The sequence below is a fragment of the Lactuca saligna genome, chromosome 7, assembly GCF_052625555.1.
Source record: "Lactuca saligna cultivar CGN05327 chromosome 7, ASM5262555v1, whole genome shotgun sequence".
NCBI lineage: Eukaryota > Viridiplantae > Streptophyta > Magnoliopsida > Asterales > Asteraceae > Lactuca > Lactuca saligna.
Window position 1 is genome coordinate 11955491 of NC_136423.1, and position 20505 is coordinate 11975995.

The 20505-nt window shown below is 32.0% G+C and overlaps 2 protein-coding genes across 3 annotated transcripts; both read left to right on the forward strand.

The window, feature by feature from the left end:
* Positions 1–12906: 12906 nt before the first annotated feature.
* On the forward strand, positions 12907–14001 carry LOC145004113 (uncharacterized). 2 transcript variants are annotated; one of them, XM_078963010.1, is made up of 3 exons: positions 12907–13057; positions 13205–13306; positions 13398–14001. In XM_078963010.1, exons 2-3 carry the CDS (start codon positions 13210–13212, stop codon positions 13895–13897), a joined length of 597 nt encoding a protein of 198 aa, XP_078819136.1. In that variant the 5' UTR covers positions 12907–13057; positions 13205–13209; the 3' UTR covers positions 13898–14001. The 2 variants fall into 2 exon arrangements, with proteins under 2 accessions (XP_078819136.1, XP_078819135.1); XM_078963009.1 differs by having other exon boundaries at positions 12908–13057; positions 13225–13306.
* Positions 14002–17588: 3587 nt separating this feature from the next.
* On the forward strand, positions 17589–18742 carry LOC145005580 (uncharacterized). Its single transcript, XM_078964690.1, has 3 exons — positions 17589–17719; positions 17868–17949; positions 18055–18742. Exons 1-3 carry the CDS (start codon positions 17705–17707, stop codon positions 18507–18509), a joined length of 552 nt encoding a protein of 183 aa, XP_078820816.1. The 5' UTR covers positions 17589–17704; the 3' UTR covers positions 18510–18742.
* Positions 18743–20505: the final 1763 nt, after the last annotated feature.

Sequence of the window (20505 nt, forward strand, 5' to 3'; positions counted from 1 at the left end):
AACTTCTAAGCTTTTAATTTATCATCATATATACACCATAATCAAATTTGGAGGATAAGTATAACAATTCATTATCATATAAAAGTAGATTAGGCAGATAAGTCACAAAATTTAGGATCTGATAGGTAAACACGTCGTGTTTAATGATCATCATGCCGTGTTCACTACTAGAAAAACAGCCTTTTATGACGCGCAATTTATGATACGCATTGATTTATAACATGCAAAAGTGGGTAACCTAAAAATAATGTCAGCTCTTTAAAAATTTTAAGGATTTCAGACGCGCATTTTTGCGTACCCTAAAATTAGTGTCAGAAAAAAAACACGGAGGGCGCTTATTATAAAATGTGCGTCATCTAGACATGTCGTTTTATATTTTTTAATAAAACACGGGTTGTTAGTTGCAAGCGGGAAAAGAAAACCCAAAAATTAGAAAAGCCCGCTTTCCCTTCCCTCTTTCCCTCTTTGCCCTAAGCATTTTTGACGCATCGTTCTTTATCCCCACAATCGACGATACATCTTTCCCCTCCCCACATCGACCGCCAACTACTCCCCTCGCACTCCGGCCACCGTTATGTGCTCTTTCATGGTCGTCGACCCTCCGCCATCGCCGACCCTCCGCCATCGTCAACGTCGAGACGAGCAGTGGTAGAGAAGATGTCGGAGAGTCCTCTGGTGCCGGGGTTCTCACTGGCAGCTCATCCGGAGATAATGAGAGCAGCGCGGTAAACCAAATTTCAGGGGCAAATTTGTCGATCCATTTTTAGGGTTTATTCCCACTCATCATTCCATCGCATCCTCTTTCAATTTCTTAGTGTAATCTCTCTCACAACTCAAAGATAACGATGCATGAACTGAAACGCCGACTTCTTCATCGTGGAAGTACTCCGTCTTCATTCTGCTATGGTACGTCAGTAATCCGTTGCCTTCCAAGCAAGATTTTGCATTCTCCATTCAAATTCGGTGCTAGGGTGAGCTCGATGGAGCTGCTTCTTCGTAATCCCACTGACACCCTCTTCATCTGTTAAGGTTCCTTCTCCACCGACCTTATCTGATTCTCCGTAATCCCTCCAACACTCCTCGACATCTACGAGGGTTAGTACTTCTCGACTCGGTCCTGGTCTTATTCTTTGCTAGTATGCTTCTTTTCTTCCCCTGTTTACTGTTAAGATATATTTGATTTGTGGTCAATGTTCTTATTGGTCAAAATTGTTTGTCTCAAAGAATTGATCAAAGTTTTGAAAAAGAAAATGATTCCAGTCAGCAAAAGAGATGATATAAAAGGTAAATTTCTTTTCTTTTTAGTGTTTTCTTTCATCAGATTCTCTAAACTCTAAAGATTCTTTTCTTCCTGTTCACAGCCATAGCTTCCATCTCTGCTGGAAATGATGAATTTATTGGAAACTTAATTGATGAAGCCATTGATAAAATCGGTCATGATGGAATAATTTCTATTGAATCATCTTCATCAAGTGAAACTTCTGTGATTGTTGAAGAAGGAATGAAGGTATCAAGTGAAATACATCTTGTGATATTTTATTCATACATTCTTTTTATCTTTTTCATTTTCATATTTTAATGTCTATTCAGGAATACTTTCCCTACAGATCGACAAAGGATACATGTCTCCTTATTTTGTCACAAATCAGAACAATTTGTCTGTGGAATTTGAAAATGCTAAAGTCCTGATAACAGATCAAAAGATATCATCTGTGAAAGAAATTGTCCCATTGCTAGAAAAGTGTACTCAATTAAGTGTCCCTTTGCTCATTTTTGCTGAAGATATCTCAATCTCAGTTCTTGAAACCCTAATTGTTAACAAAAATCAAGGTTTACTTAGGTTTGCTATTGTGAAATGTCCTGGTGTTGGGGAACGAAAGAAAGCTTTACTTCAAGATATTGCCCTCGTGACAGGTAATTCTGTAACAAAGGCTGTTTACAAGGGCTATATTGATAAGAATGTTTGGGTTGGTCTCAAATCTTTGCCTGTTGCTGTTAAGGTTCTCAACAAGGAGGGTCTTCAAGGCCATAGAGAATGGCTTGTAAGCTCCTCTAGTTCTCTGTCCTTCTAACAACTAGTTCTTTGTTTTGTTTTATCTTCCTTATACCATTCTAATCTATATCTGTAATGGCATTTTTTGTTGTAGACTGAAGTTAATTTCCTTGGTCAGCTCAGACATCCCAATTTGGTGAAATTGATTGGATATTGATGTGAAGATGACCACAGATTGCTTGTTTATGTGAGAGAAGGCGTTTTCAACAGTGGGGACACCGAACTATATTGCCCCTGATCTGAAGTGTTGTTGAAGAAAGGACATGGGATGGATTGTGTACAGCCTGGTAATCTTGCAACCAACGTGAAAACCATCTTCACTTGCCTTCTAGACCAAGTTGTTGATCCATGGATTTATTGATTCTGATGTCCATTTGCTTTTTGGAGGACTCCAGGTTCTAAAATCCCTCACCTTCTTCATATGATATACATATAACATTTGTGTTTTGTTCTTTTCAGTTTAGGGCTAAATGCAAATCATAGCAACATACTTTAATTTATTTGTGCATTTCTTTCATCATTATAACATTATACTTTAAATATATTTATCTTACAAGCCATTAATTGTATTTTGAAAATTCTATTTTTTTCTCATCAAGACTTAAATTTTAATGTACTTCCAACTATGATATGCTTATATTACACCTCATCATCCTGTAAGAAAAAACTAAATACAAATTATATAAACTGTAATTAAACCCCACTTAATCACAATTAGTCTTTTCAATCTTGACAGGTATGGCTTTCAAGAATGGATGGCCACATGGGATTGGCTAACTGTTTAGCTTTAAAATTAGTTGGAGTTACAAGTAACATGCATGATCCAGTTGTGGAATTATTAGCAGGAATGCAAATGGAGGTATAAATATGGCCTCCAAGTTACAGATATGGAAATTTTATCTAATATGACTGTTCAATCCGACAAATATGGCCTCCAGGTATTTTTTTATTTTTTCATTTATCTTTAAAAATGTGGTTGTAAATATGTAAAATGACTTACTAGTTGAGCAATTTTTTTCATCGGCTTGCTATTAATGCTATTGGAGATAAGGCCAATGACTTGATCTTGGATATGTATAAATCAGTTGTCTCAACATTTGAGTCATGGAAGTGTAGCCAAGTTTGGTGAACAAGGGATTGTTGCTTCAGTGATATTATATCATAGCTTGTTCAACTCTACTACCTGTGAAAGATTAATACGGAGTAAAATCATTGTTCATATTCATAAAATTAGTTCCCTAGACCAATTTTACTACCTACAGAAACTTTCATCTGATAGAATTTTGTTGTTTACATGTTAACAGAGTAATTGTGTCCTTGAATTATGTATGATCATGAGCCTCTAAATAGAAAGTTCAAGCACTTTATATTCTTGTCAAGTGAGATTAGATCACTGAATTCTTAATTTACAATCTGGATACTATAGGCTGAGGCTGACAGGGAAGCAGGGGGAAACAAGGGTGTTTCTGACAAGCAAATTCGTTTAAAGATTTTCTCTCCTAATGTTCTTGACATAACTCTGGCATCAGAACAATGATAATGTCATGCATTAAGGCTCCCAACTGTTTAATTCTTGCTGTGACACCAACAAATTCATACCTTGCCAACTCAAATGCCCTGTAGATTGCTGGAAATGTTGATCCAGGTGGTATTTGACTCCATGCACGAGAGGCTGCGTACACATGCTGAATCTGTTGCTTCCTTTGGAGGTGGTGCTCGAGAAAAAGCGGTAACTCCTCTCCTCTTTCTTTTTTATATTTCCTTCCACAAAGGAGAATTTTTGAATATAATATTAATAATAATAATACTACTTGAATATGGTTTGTCTGACAGATGATTGAGTCAAGATTTAATGAGCTTCTTGCTCATGCTAAAATACTTCTGAGGAAGAAATGGTTATTTGGAGTACTGGATGACTTTGTCACCAAACAACTACCCCACAATGTTACTTGGGGATTGAGCTTGTTATATGCTATGGAGCACAAAGTTGATCGTTCATTGACTTCCACTCAAGGTCAATTCCCATTCTCAATTCCGATTCATCATGACATTTGTTTACCACAATTGGAAATAGTTTAGTAGTTGTGAATCGATTACCTGAACCTAATGAAATTTAGGCTTTTATTTTTTTGGTTTGGATGTGAGTGGATTTTTTTGTTAGCAGGTGAGCTTGCACAAGCATTGCGGTTTTTGGCATCAGTTGTATCTCAAAGCTTCTTGGCCTTTGGTGACATCTTGGAGCTGCATAGAAAGTTCATCGAACTGTCTGGTGGTGTTCATTGGATTTTTGAACTTGAGGAACTTCTTGATGCTGCACAATCTGGTTAGTGTTTTATCTAATCTTCTAGGCTGTTCCTTATTTACTAATAATCTGATGGAAATTGCAGATGAAAATGCCGGTACTTCATCAAAGTCCAATGAGGAATCTGAGGATGTTATCTCTTTTTCGGAGGTTGATATTATCACGCCAACACATAATTTATTAGCCAGAAAGTTGACTTGCGAGATAGTATCAGGGAAAAGCCTTCTTCTTACCGGTTAGTGTTATAGTCAGAGATAATGATTATAAATACTTGTGACGATTAAAAAAAATAAAAAAATAAAATGAAGATATAGTTACTGCTACTACGAGTAAATAAGAAACTATTTGGTACAAGAGAATGTAAGTTTCTATGCCATATCAATGTTAAGTTGAAATTAGAAAGTATAGTGTTCATTTCTTAGAACAAATATATAATTACTCATATATTACTTTATCAGAAAGGATGTTTATGATCTTCCTCAAGGTGTGCTAGGTAAATGCTATATTTAACATTAAGATATATTAGAAAATGAGAAATGAGTTAATTTATTTATTTTGATTTGTTGTTCATCAAGCTGGTTTGTATGCATCCTATTCTATGTCCAACACAACAAGGATGATGATGGTGCATTTATATCTTCTTAAACTGTTACCTACTAATTTTTCTCATCTTATTACATCATATTTCTTCATTTTTAACTCCTTAATTTATCAATCTAATCATTATTAACTTCATTCTTGTAAAACCAGGTGTCTATGCTATATAATGATTGGTTTTCCACTTTTCATGGTGGAAGTGGACAGAGGGTTTCTCTTTCACAGTTTGTGACATCTTGTATTCAAGAAATAGCAATGTACTTTCCATAAAAAAAATTATAAATTATATTCTTTGAAAAAATTGCTAGATTGGTAGGTTTAAAAGTATAATGTCCTAATACGAATTAATTTTAAAAGTAGAATGAAAATGACAAGTGATTTTGTGTTGTGTTTTTACAGGGTTGATGAAAGCGAATAGATTGAAGTTAGAAGAGGAAAAGAAAGCTCAAGCTGAAAGAGATAAGATGCTGCAAATGCAAGTGTTGCATTCTTCATTTCAATTGTTAGTATGAAACAAAGAGTAAATTAGATGAATGCAAATTTATATATTGTAAGAAATAGAATTGTATGACATTAAATTTTATGCAATGGATTGTATTTTTTGTATATGGTATCTTATTTCTATTATGAGACATTAAATGCAAGTTTAATTTAAAAATTAATAAATATATAAATATATTTTTTTTAAACATTTAAATTTACGATATGCAAAATTGTGTGTCATCTTCATTTATGACATGGCATTTCTTGATAGAGGTTTTAATGATACGCATTACGTGTCAGTAAACGCGCGTCGTAATTGCGCGTCGTCTCTCTTTATGACAGGGCCTTCCTTGATGCGCATTTGCGCGTCGTCTGAGCCTTTTACGACACGCAATGAGCGTCGTAAAAGACTGTTTTTCTAGTAGTGGTTGCAGGTCAACACGATGTCTTGGAAGAAGACCACGACGTGTTTGAAGAAAAGGATGGCGATTCTGTTTTCTCCTCCTTGTTCAAGTTCACCATTGTATCAATTCAATAAAAAAGTAAACCTACGCTCTAATATCACTGATTGGTTTTTAGCATAACAAACAATAATGTGTGTGCATGCAACCTAAATAATTTGATCTACGTTTTCTCTGATTGAACATACAACTTGAACAACAAAACAGAAAACCTTGGCATATTACTATATATTTCGAAATTCACATATAAGGTTAGAATAATCATACCTTGATCACTATATAGTAATAACAATTCAAATCCTTGTGTTGTTGAAGCCTTGAGAGCAAGCGTCACAAATGTCACGCATCTAATGGTTCATACCCAACACTAGCTATGGAAGAATGATTGAGAAACATGAGAGATGATGAAATTTTCGGCCAGGTCTTCCAAGGAAACAGTTGGTTGAAATATTTATAGTGTAGTTAGGAAACCCTAGATAAGTTCAAATCCAAGATTATCTTAAACTGGGTAATTATACATTTTCCTGTTTATCCACCAGGGATTATTCAAGAAACCCTTTGCTCAACTATTGAACAATTATAATCCAGTCCCTACACTTTTAATGAATTCTTTTAATCCCGAAATTAATTTCTGATTAAATACTAATTAAATATGATTTCTAATTAATGTACTATTTCCATAACACATTAATAAATCCTTTATTTCAATTTATTAATCAAATAATAAATTCAACATCTCTCTCCAAAATCATCTGTCCAGTTGCTAGTTTTGAGAGAAACCTAAAATGACTATGCTACTATCAATTTAAGTATATATCAACTATAGTTATGAGTTTAGACACCTAATCCAAAAATCCGGTGCAAGAGAAACCAAACAATAGTAAAAGAAAGTTATGCAAACGATAAAGAATAGTTGATGGACAACACAAGATGACATATTGTTGTGTAGCTCATGGCTTAACATAGGCAAAGACACAACAATTGGTACTCATCAACATAGATCAAACTTCTAGCATCGTGTAGACGAATATGATATGTATTGTAATAAAAGTACCGAGGAGGAAAGGAATAGTCACGTATTTCAGAATCGTTGGAGCAGAGTGAATCATGTTGTTTCTAAGTTTGTTCTTTATGAACAAATCCAGCATAGGCGTGGAAGTGGGTTAAACGAAGAAGACAAAAAATTAGGACTCTAGCATTATATATTTCATCATAGGGTTCCGAATTCACTTTTTTACACGCTTAGGTGACATTACGTGATGAAGAGAAATGGTGTACGGGTATACAAGAACAATAAAGAGATGCCAATGAAATGGAATCTATTGGGCAAAAGAGGACTAATAATAGTATATTCGGTGAATACACATCATTATCCTCAAATACAAACATATCAATTAATGAGTCAATATTAAAGTCTCGTCCAATGGGAAGAAAAGCTTCTAAAGGTAGGAAACAAACACCAATATCAAACACCTTTCTTGAAAGTATACAAGATACGTTGCAAACCCAAATTAATATTGAGATGGAACATAACAAAAGTGTACACAACTTTGAAAGACTATAATATGAAAAAGATGGACGCCAAAAGATTAAACTAGCGATGAAATTATTAGAAATTGATCCATCAATATTTTCAGAACAACAAAGAAAGTTGTATGAAATGCAACTCGATATGTTATTAAACAGAAAATAATGTTGGTTTTATGTATTCTATCGATTATATTTAAATAATTGTATTTCTTTTTAATTTAATATGTTTATAACCGTGTGTGTGTGTGTATATATATATATATATATATATATATATATATATATATATATATATATATATATATATATATAAGGTAAGATATTAATCGCAGACACAATAGAATTTCCATAATGATTGAAGAGACATCAGACATTACTTGCGAATAAAATTTTTTGTTGTGCCCCAAAAATGGAGTCTGTTTAGAATTATTAACCGAAAGAATCAAATGATTCTGTTGATACATTCGATTGATTAAACGTTTCACAATTAGTAAGTTGGATTTATTGTGATAACCTGCATTTTCCAACAAAATCGATCTAGTTAAACCATGATCATGAGCAAGTACATAAATATAGTCCTGAAAGATAAGTGGATATAAGAAGTGGTGTTGTTGAGATCTATCTAGCCCTAAATAGCTTTGGAATTTCTCCATTTGAAATTCTATTTAAGTGAAAGGTAGAGGATTTTGGGGGTTATCAAATGATACATAGTGCGATACAGTCAAAACAAGGTATTATAGTACACTCTGAATAGATACATCGGATACAGATAAACTTATCAACAGATTCTCTATCCTTTCTTTTTCCATTTCAATTTCAATATTGATGTTCGTTTTCATTATAGGATAACAAGATTATTAGAAATCCTTTACTTTTTTTCAACCCAATCGCTCTTTTTATTTTGAATTTTTTTTGTCAATATATTGTTTCTTATACACACATCTCCATTATGGAATGCAGAATGATAATATTTAGGATTCATTAAAAAATCAAGAATGCATTCCTGGGAGAAAGCCTTCCCATATATATATATATATATATATATATATATATATATATATATATATATATATATATATATATATATATTAATTAATTAAATAATAATTAAAACTAAAATTAAGTTGATATGCTAAACATATATCAACGATAATAATTCCACAAGCTTTTATATATATATATATATATATATATATATATATATATATATATATATATATATATATATATATATATATATAATAGTAAAGATAGTTTAAATAAATAAAATATTAAAATAAAAAGTATCGCTTAATATTAAATATAACTTTGAACTTTGCAAGGATTTTCATATTTTCAAAGAAGATAACTTATATAGCATATAAATTGAAGATGTGAGATACCGACATAGGTTCCATAAAAAGAATGAAAATGATAAGAGTTATTTTTACAATAACAATAATAATAACTTTTAACAAATTAATAATGTGTTTGACCCGTAATATGAAATACAATTAATTTCGTAGTTGATCAAATGTAAAATTATGTTTTACTAATAAAAAGAATAATAAAATATATTTTTCTCATAACTACTTTTTTCGAGTGGTATATTTATTTCTATAAATTTTAAGAGTTTTTTGTTTCTACGGATTAAAAAGATGGTTATTTTCACAAATATTTTCCTAATGTGTTTGCTTGTTATATATTAAACTTTTATAAAACGTATAATTGAATAATGAGTTCCTATTTTGATAAATAGATCTTCCAAATTCATTCTAGAATAACAAATCAGGTACCAAACTACACGAAACCTAAGTATTTAGTGTCTATTTGATTTTTATCGAACAGACCAGCAATTCCCATTCGCCATGTCATGGCGACCTATAGCTACGTCCTGGACGTTGGGTTTCCAACATCTTAATGGATTAAGCCACTTTATTTGATTCTAAGAGCTCCAAAGCTCAGATCTGGTCCATTCTATAATCTAAATGGATAAAGTTTCAAATTTTATCCATTAAAACACCCAAAGAGATCAAGATCTCTAACCCTAAGTCCAAATACCACAATAACTTAACCATGAAGCCCTTAATCTGAAATGTCCTTAACCCAACCATTCTAGAATGGTTTCTAATACCATATCTATAATAACAATGAAAGATTTATAGACATGCATGTCCAATACATGTATAGAATCCATGTTAGGTCAAATTGAGCTAAAAAGACCAAAACTCGAGCAAATGAAAAGAACTCCAACCAAAGTCTAGATCTACAACATAAGTTGTTCTTGGGACTCAGGAGAATCATAAAGTTGCCAACTTTATGAGTTCCTTCGTTCCAAACTTGCTCAATCATGAAGAACATGGGACAATATCATAGATCTAACCACTTTAATCCATAAAGTTTGAGCCTTTGTCACTTACAAATTTTGATTGGTAGCTGATGGAATTGCCAATTAAAATGTTGCCATGTCCTCGCATTGATGCCTACCCACGCTGGTTAATACATCTCAGTTAACAAACAAACAAGTGCTATTGATTCTTTTATAAAGTTGTGACAAAGGCCCTTTTATCTATTTATTGTGCTAATTCCTCAAAATCCTATGAGTTGTTATTAACATTTAACATGATTCTTTTACAGTTTTATTTTACCTTCTTCGTGTTAGTGTTAGTATAACTAAATAAAATTATAGTTACTCTTTTTATGAATTTAACAAATAATTACAACCACTGAAAATAAAATATAAGTTAATATAACCTGATTGGTAAATTTTTATTCAGGATTATAACCATGCCGATTCTAATTTTGTTTTAATGTGGTGTGTCTATAAACATAAGTTTATTTTCTTGATTTATTCTTAACAGCATTATTGTTTATTTTTTTTCGATTATATAGGTATTGGACAATTATACATGTCGGCGATAATTTTTTTCTTTTTTATTTTATTTTGGTATGATCAAACAAATTTAAGGTGATTATCGGTAAGAAAACTTTACGTTCCGGTGTAAATGCATATTTTTATATAAATAAAAACCACTGTAAATATACATTGATTATCCATAAAAATTTGTTCAAAACCATATATAGTATATACAAGAGTTCTACTTTTCACGTATAATTCAATAATTGGATGAATTTTAACAAATATTATCCGAATTTTTTTGTATGTATTTCAAAATTCATATCACTTGATTTGAATCTTTTTTTTGCCAATTTTATTGTGGAAAATGGAAAACAATGTCCTTGAGAGTTTTGCTGAACTTTCATTTATTTTCTTTGATGCTTGCAGTGTGGAAACAAAATAATTATTTTTGGAAAATATTTACTTTTTTATTAGATCAATCGAAATCTACAACTAAAATTCTGTATATTAAATTTAAACGTTTTATATTATCTTATTATTTTTTTTTCATTAATCATGAAATTAATTAACATTATTAAAAAAATTGTAACCATTTTAAATATTATTATACATAAGAATTAGATATATATCAATTATTATGTATAAATATTTGTTTGAATATGATTAAATAAATTGTTTTTTTCTTATTCTGAACTCATATGTCATTTGCGTTGTAACCTATTTTTTCTTTCTTTCTTCTCTCTCTCTCTCTCTCTATATATATATATATATATATATATATATATATATATATATATATATATATATATATATATATATATACACACACACAACACTAATTTATCATTTTTAACAATTTACATAACATGAGAACAGTTTTATGTCAAAATAGAATAATTTATAAAAATATGAACGAGAAAATAGTTTTTTTATATTAGATACAGACCAACTACGTAACATACGGGTCATATCTTAAGGACTATTATAATTAAAAAAAAAAGAATTATGAACCAAACACACATATAACCTAAGACCATAAGGACTATTTGTGTAATTTACTTAAAAAAAAGTGATTATATATATATATATATATATATATATATATATATATATATATATATATATATAAAAGGGACACAATAATAAATAAATAAATAAAAATAGGGACACAGTGGAGTGGGGGCACATGCCCCAATGAAAAAAAAATACAATACTCTTAGTGATTTAACGGTAAGGAAAGGGGTATTCAGGAAGCAAATAGTCGCTTCTGGCGAAGCTTCTAAAAGGCCGACTGATATATAAAAAGATCCGTATACCAGTCATGAGAAATAACGTAACCTAGAGAGGCGAAAGCAGTAGCTTCTCAGATAAAGCCGATCCGCTACTGGAGTGGCCCAGGAGGCCTAGATACTAGATTAGTTTTTTCTAAGTTTACTTGAATTTTTTTTTTTCTTAAAAAAATTCAATAGTGCCCTAAAAAAATGTTGTAATTGCCATTTCATAGTAATTTTTTAACATAATACAATAACCCTAAACATAATTTATGTTGTGGAGCCAAAGTTTATTACGTTATAATCTAACTCCCATTAAAAAACACATAATCCTTATTCAACTAAGAGACCTAGGGACTGCAATAACCAGGTATCCAGGTACTGCAATTTCATTAATTGATATCATACGTTTGTGCGTGTATGAAATAGCAGCAACATAAATATGCATTCTTCGTTAAGTATTTGTTGTGAATTGCATGCATACGATACATGCACTCTTGGGTAGTGTGACATGTCAGAAGCAAATTAATTAATCAAGGAGACCGAAAGCTCCACAAATCACATAATTCGGTCATATCTACATAAGTTTCAGTTGTTGATTGGGCCATATGATTGGGCTTACCCATTTTTGTCACTTACAACACTAAAACTTCGTTTCAAATGTGTAGGCCCACATTTTTTTTTTCTTTTACCAAATATTGTTCTCACATATGACGAACACATAGAAAATAAGAAAGCAGACGTTACTAATTTATTTTTGATAGGGTACAATCATATGATCATAATATCTTTATTAGTTTATATTGTGTTTCTTTATCGCTGATAAAATAATAAAAAAAATATTGATTTAATTAAGTAGATTTTTTTTTTCTTCTTTTTACTTATTTGAAAGTGTTCATTTAACAATGCAGACAATCCTACATATTTATCCTTATTTAAACACTAAAAAAACAATCCTCTAGATTTTGCAACCCCATACTGGTTCTCAGCATTGTTGCTTCTCTCGATGCTCTAATAGTTTCAAATACATGAAAATTGGAATCCATAATTGAACATGTTAGCCTTCAAAAAGATGAAAACTTATGTTTTAAGGAATGTATTGTTAAAAGTTGTCACTTGGACTATTATAAAAAATCATGAGCACAATATAATGTGTTTAAAGATACAGACAATCAAATCTAAATGATTAGCTGTCTGTATTCGTGTTGGTGTGTGTACATGGATAGAGTCGGCCTGAACATGGAATGGAAGATTCCATCCAAATAAAAACTACAACATAATCATTGATACACCAGTGAAAACCTGCAATTAATTAATAAAATAATCAGCATAATGACATTTGATCCTCCATTTCACATTGATGAGATGTAAGCAGTTCTTTATTAGGTTAACAGTACACCAAACAGCCCCCTCCCTTTCTTTCAATACACTTTATCTATTTCTATCTCTATCTCTCTTCACCCTCCATTCCCCACCAGATCTCAACATCTCCGACCACCAATGGCTCCGCCTCATGAGAAGGTACTCTTTCCAATTCGTCTTCTAATCATTTCCAATCAATGTATATGTATGTAATGTATGATGTATGTCTGTATGATGTATCATGTATCATGTATCATGTATCATGTATCATGTATCATGTATCTACCCCACATATTTACCAATTAGGGTTTATGCATTTGCTAAAGGTAACGAAAATGGTGTTGGATGTTGACCTCAAGTGCTCTGACTGCTACAAGAAAGTTAAGAAAATTCTCTGTAAAATCCCTGGTCAGTCTACTTGTTCCTTTTTCAAATTTCAATCCACACTCGCATTTGCTTAAACTGAATTCGTATTGTGTTTATGGAAACAAATTAACAGAAATAAGGGATCAGGAATATGATGTGGAAAAAAACAAGGTGAAGATCACTGTCGTCTGTTGTAGCCCTGAAAAGATCAGGGATAAACTCTGTCACAAAGGTGGAAGCTCGATTCAGAAGATAGAAGTAGTTGTTGAAAAGCCCAAAGACTCCAAACCTTCAGATAAAGATAAACCCAAAGATGCCGCCGGGAAGCCCAAAGCGGCAAAAGGAGACGCGCCGCCGCCGCAACCCAAAAAATCTGAACCTAAACCGGAGGTGGCAAAAATGGTGGTGGAACCGGTTCAAGGGTATCCACAAATGTATCCACCAAATTACGCGGTTGTCGGATATGGATACGAGGGTTATGGTGGAAGCTATCCGCCTCCGGCACCTCCACAGCCATCCGGATACGGGTATGGATATGGGTACGGGTATGGACATGATCATGGGTATAATGGGGTTGGAAATCGTCATGATTATTTTAGTGAAGAAAATCCACAAGGATGCTCCGTAATGTAAAGTGGTTGTTGTCTTATTGATTGTTGATTCCATTTCATATCTTGAAACATGAAAATCATCGATATTAGGTGGGTAAATAATAAATTACTAATTAACGTTGAAAATAGATGTATTATTAATTTATTATTATTATAGTTATTATAATATTATTTCTTTGGTATTGTAACAAAACTAATTGAATTTATATATTTTTGTGTGGAAATTTGATTACTAGATATATTTTTTTTTATAGTAGATTGTCAAGAAAGAAAAAACACAGATTGGAATTGGCAATGGAACGCATCACCATGTCCCTGCATCATTTTCTTAGCGTAACCGTCTTCTCTAGTTCCATTTTTGTCGACAACAAAATGAATCTATATATATATTTTTCCTGATTGATTGATGAAAATTACTTTTAATGGTAAATATAATCTAAAAACTTGTTAAATCATTATCCAACACCTTCTTCTCTTGTTTCTATATTTTCTATGATGATGATAATAATAATAATAATAAAGATGATGATTTTATGCATATGTCACGTATACCAGGTATACATACATGTCGATGAGGGTGGAAATGGTGACAAAAATACCTCTCATCATGCTATAGCAATATAAATCAAGGAATGACACGTTGTATTACAATCCTAAAATGTCAAACAAAAAGTAACATCAAACTATGAGAATGACCATAACATTTGGACCACTTGTCATTTTCGTAAATATAATGTGTAAAATCAATACACCTATTATTAGTTTGCTTATATTGTCATGAATGCAACAAGTAATTGGTCTAAGAATCCATGAATAGCTATATCATGAAGAAAACATAAAGAAATATGGTTCAGTTTCGACTTAGTCTGATTTTTAATATGTATCAATGATGAGTAGACCATATAAATGTCACAAGGGGCCAAAGACTCTAACACACAACCGATGATTTTTGGCCTAATCGTCGATCTCTAAATGGAGATTTTTTTTTTTACTTATAACTTAAAAGCTAGCAAATAATATTGCGAGTTTATTCTCTGCCATGTTTAATCATGTATTTTTATTTGTATTATTTTGTAAAACGTCACCTCCAACTCTTAACAAAGACACCGTATATAGTACGTGTCTTTTCGTATACTATTATTTATATGCAATTTTAGGTCGACCATGACCCTAGCATTGGACCACTTATCTTTTCTATAAATATGATGTATGATTGATTTTGTGAAAATCAGTACACCATTTATTAATTTTCCTTATATTATCTAGATGAGTGACAAGTCGACTAATTATTTCCAAAGTTAATGAATATGTGTAAGAGGAACAACACAAGGGAAAACAATTTAATTTCAGCACAGCCTTAATTATAAACATATAAGTAAACAATGGAAAGCTCTTGAGAAGACGAAGGGCGTGTTTAAGAAAACTAGCTGTTAGATGGAAGCGAGTAGTGGGTAACGGGTAACTGTTAGCAGAAAACTGTAACTTTTATTTATTATATGAGTGTTTGGCAAAAGTAGCTGGAAACTTTTGAAATATATAAAATTACATAAAAGGATAATTAATTAAAAATAAATAAATATATAAATATATTTTTAATGGTAATTATGAAAATTGATTTTAAAAGCTCAGAAGCGTTTTGTTAAACGTTACATGAAGTAGTTTTTAGATTTGGAGCGTTTTGTTTAAACTAAAAGCTAAACGCTTATACTATCCAATGAAGCTTTTTGTTTAAACTAGAACGTTTAGTCAAAAACTAAAAGCTAGAAACTCCAAAAAGCTCCGTGCCAAACACACCCGAATTCTCTAACAAACAACTGATGGCGATTTGGCCTAATCGTGAGCACGTATTCCTTCATTTAGGGCCTCAACGTCGATAGTTTTTATATACATCAATATTTTTTTGTTGTTTTTATTTATTTATGTTTATTAGATAAATCGCATGACATAAATGATTGTTTTGTCAATCACTTTGTTTGGTTGTTTGTTTGTTGTTGTTTTTTTGTGTTTTTTAATGCACATCACATTGAAATGTAATTTCTTTACATCAATGATGAAAGTTTTATAAGAGGTAGGATATTAATAATCGATCACAAACTATGTTTTTGTATCAGTGGGGTATTCGAAGAAACTATCTATGTTGAACAACCACAAGACTTTGTAAATGTTAAGTTTCATAATCATTATTATATTCTTGATAAGGTTGTTTATGATTTAAAACAAACATCAAATGCTTGGTATGCAATGTTTACCAATTTTTTTGAAAATCTCTAAATTTAAGCAAAGATTAGTTGATCCCACATTATTTTGAAAGAAAATTGGGATCGTCTCATGCTTGCTTAATTTATGTAGATAATATAATTTTTGATTCTACTGAATCTACTTTATTGAAGGAATTTGAGGATTTGATGAGAAGTCAATTTGAGATGAGCATGATGGGTAAAATCAATTATTTCTCAGGTTTGAACATTCGACCAAAACAAAGAAGGAATTTTATTAATCAAGAGTCATACACAAAGAATTTACTTAAACGCTTTGGAATAACAAATTGTTTCGATGCGAAGGTTCCAATGACAAGTGGCACTTGCTTGAGCCCTTCGTTAGACAAACCTGTGGTTGATTTGAAGACATATCGAAACATGATTTACGTTTAACAAGTAGACCTGATATCATGTTTTCTCTATGTAATTATGTTAGGTATCAAGCAAACCCAAAGGGAACCGCATCTCATTGCTATCAAGAATATCTTTCGAAATCTACATCGAACTCCTACACTTGGGATTTGGTATCCAACAAACATTAGGTTTTTCAATCAAGCGTGTTCTCATGCAAACTTGGGAGGTTGTTAATCTGATAGGAAAAGTACAACTGTTGTTGTCAATTTCTTGATAGCAAGCTTGTGAGTTGGCAGTCGAAGAGCAGACAAGTGTATCAATATCTATAGCAGAGGCCGAGTATATTGTTGCTGCTGTTTGAACTTTGCAAGTAATCTGGATTCAAAGACAATTACGTAACTATGCGATTAATATGAAGAAAATTCCTTGTGCCAATGACATGTCGTCACCATAGAGTCCACGTGTCCCGATGACATGTCAACGGTATAAAGTTGACCTATGCTGACGACTTGTCATCGGTCAAAAGTAAATAATAAAACTTGTTTTTTTTTCTTGAAAATCAGTCAAGACGGACTCCGTGTCAATGATATGTCGTCAATATTGGGTATACCTATTCCAACAACATCTATCGGGACAATTTTTTTCACCTATGATGATGACTCTCATGACTTGTCGTTGATATAGGGTATTTGTCGTTAGCTTAGGTTTAAAATAATCGTCGGCATAGGTTAGATTCCAGTAGTGCATCTTAAATTGCTTCATGTAATTGTGTTGGAGCTTCTCGCTTGAGTTTTATCTTTTCATTTTTTAATATATCGCTTGCTGTGCCGCAAAAAAAAAAAAAAAAAAAGAAATTTGGGGATCGTGATTTTTAGGGAACATGACTTTTATAACCATTTAATAAGTGACAAATTAACAGATTCAGATTGGTTATTTGCTTTGCACAAATATATAACTTGATTGTTTTTTTTGAACCTTATTCTAACTCTGACAAGTATATCGTAATCAACTATAGTGACAACAATACAGATGATTAGTTGTCCGCGTTCGTACGCGGGTGTTGGTGTGTCGACATGACCAAAACATGGAAGATTCCATCCAAATGTAGTGACAACGATGCATAATCAATGCATGCCTCTCTACTTGGTTAATTTCAATACACTTTAAGTTCAACCTCCATTCACTTCGCCACCGGATCTCAAACATCTGCACCATTAATGGCTCCTGAGAAGGTACTGATCATTCCTATTCTTTTTCTAATTCTTTCCATTCACTGCATCTCCACACATTTTACCATAAGGTTTATGCATGCATGATGCATATAATTCCATCTCCCATTTTCATCATGGTTTATTGACTTGTATTCATTAATATTATAAGGTAACCATAATGGTGCTGGATGTTGACCTCAAGTGCTCCGACTGCTACAAGAAGGTTAAGAAAATCATCAGGAAAATCCCTGGTCAGTCACTTAATTATTCCTTTTTCCAATCCACAATCGCATTTGCTTATATACAATGAATCGATGAAGCTGAATTCGTCATGTTGTGTTTATGAAAACAAACAGAAATAAGGGACCAGGAATACGATGTGTACAATAACAAGGTGAAGATCATCGTCGTTTGCGGTAGCCCTGAGATGATCCGGGATAAACTCTGTTACAAGGGTGGAAGCTCGATTCAGAAGATAGAAGTAATTGCTGAAAAGCTGAAGGATCCGAAGCCTGCTGATAAACCCAAAGAAAAAGGAGATCAAGCGCCGCTGGTAGTCAAGAAACCTGATCCAAAACCGGAGATGGCAAGAATGGCGGCTGGGTATCCACCACCAAATTACCATGTGGTCGGATATGGATGCGAGTGTCATGGTGGAGGCTACGTGGTACCACCACAGCCACCTGGATACGGGTATGGGTACGGGTCTGGATATGGACATGTACGTGGATATGATCACGGGTATAACGGAAATGCAAGTCGTAATGAATACTTTAGTGAAGAAAATGCACAAGGATGCTCCGTCATGTAAAGCGGCGACGTGGAGGTTATTAGTAGCTAGGTCATGGCCCATGGGTAGTTACTACTTAGTGATGAAAAAATGAATATATTATTATCAGTATCTATAGTTTTTTGTTATTGGTGTCAAAACTAATTGAATATATGTTTATTTTTGGTGGAAATACGATAAATGTAATGTAATATCCATAATAAAAAACAAAGATTGGGATTGGCAACCGAACACATCACCCATCTTTTGCTTTGCGTATCGTTTTTCTCTGCTTCTCTTTTTTTATCAACGAGAAAATGAATCTATGTATATATATGTTTGCAGATTTATTGTTGAAGATTAACTTTAATCCTAATGGAATCTAAAAAGCTATTAAATAACGGAAAATAAAGCAATTTAATTATAATTTAATGTTTAATAACAAAATAACTGTTTTTAACAAACAAAAAAAAAAAAAAAAACACATCTATTTAGTTCGGAAACAGCGACTAAGAAATATATATATATACTCCATCCGTTCCAAATTAATTGTCCATTTTTGACTTTTGAAGTTTTTTTTCTTTAACTTTGATCCTATGTATTTTTGTTTGTGTTATATATTATTTAATGAAACTTATAACAATGAAAAGATATTTAAAATACAATCCATTCATATATTTTGGATCAAATATTATATATCAAATATATATATATATATATATATATATATATATATATATATATATATATATATATTTAAGGTCATTTGACTTTCAAATGTGAACAATTAATTTTAGGTAGTATTTTTTTCTAACCAAATAAATAGATACGGACATTCTGGAATACTAAATTCGAGTGTATTAGTCATTTTTAATAAATTGAAAAAAAAAAGATTATTTAAAAAAAAAATATCATTTATAATGGCTAGCTAGTTACTTAATTTTCCTTAAATAATTGTTATTGCATGAAGAAAAAAATACATAAATGGCCCCATGGTTTGCATTTTTTCAGGAATAAGTATAAATTTTGAACATTCGTAGAAAATTCAGTTTCATGTAGATTTGGTCTCTTGAGAAACTTTGAAAATTTTATTTCATCCTTTTAATTTCTTGTTTCTTTTAACTTTACTTGAATTACCATTGTTATTAATAAAAAAAATTAAGATAAATCTCCCCACCCCAACCCCTTCCATTGCCCACAAATTTTAACCACAAGTACTAAATCATATCATCTTCCACCTAATCCAATTCATAATACCCACATAAACTGTGTCAACGCCGCACACTCCGAGACTCGTCCCCCAAACCCAAATCGTGATTCTAACAAGATGTGACGAACCCTGTTTCGCGGTGTTGCCGATTTCTTCCTAGCCGATGGTCGATGATTCTTCTCTTTCTGTACATCCCATATTTGATGAATACCGCTTTTCCTTCTGTGGAATTATGCCTCACTATTTAGGGTCCACCCTCTCTAGTCTCAAATCTCAACCTAGTTCAATTTCGTTCTACAAAATGGGACACACCCACTCACCAGGTGAATGGTGATTACACATATATTTGCAATATGTATGCTAAAAGTTAGAATGTTTCTGGTTTTTCATTATATATGTTTTGAAATTACAATATTTATTGTTAATGATGAATGGTTCTAGTTGATTTTTATTGTTTATGAATTATCTATATTTTCATGATTTTGTTTTTGGTCTCTAATGTATTTGATTTTTATATTGTTTATGAATTATCTATATTTTGATATCTTTGTTTTTTGTCTCTAATCTATTGTTTGATTTTTCTCATCTGAATGGTTATTGTTAAAGTTTGAATTTTAAGTGATTATGGTTAATTTAGTTATTGTTAAGGGTTATGGGAACCATCTATCTTTTTCTTCACACTCGCACATGCATGGTATTACAAGCAAGTTGTTCGGTTTCATTGTATGCCAGACGTTTATGGTAAAAAGAGGATTTTGTGGCAAGTGTAGTCACTAGACAGGAAATTAAAGAGGGATGGGAAGGGGAGGAGCAGACCGGGGTTGGATG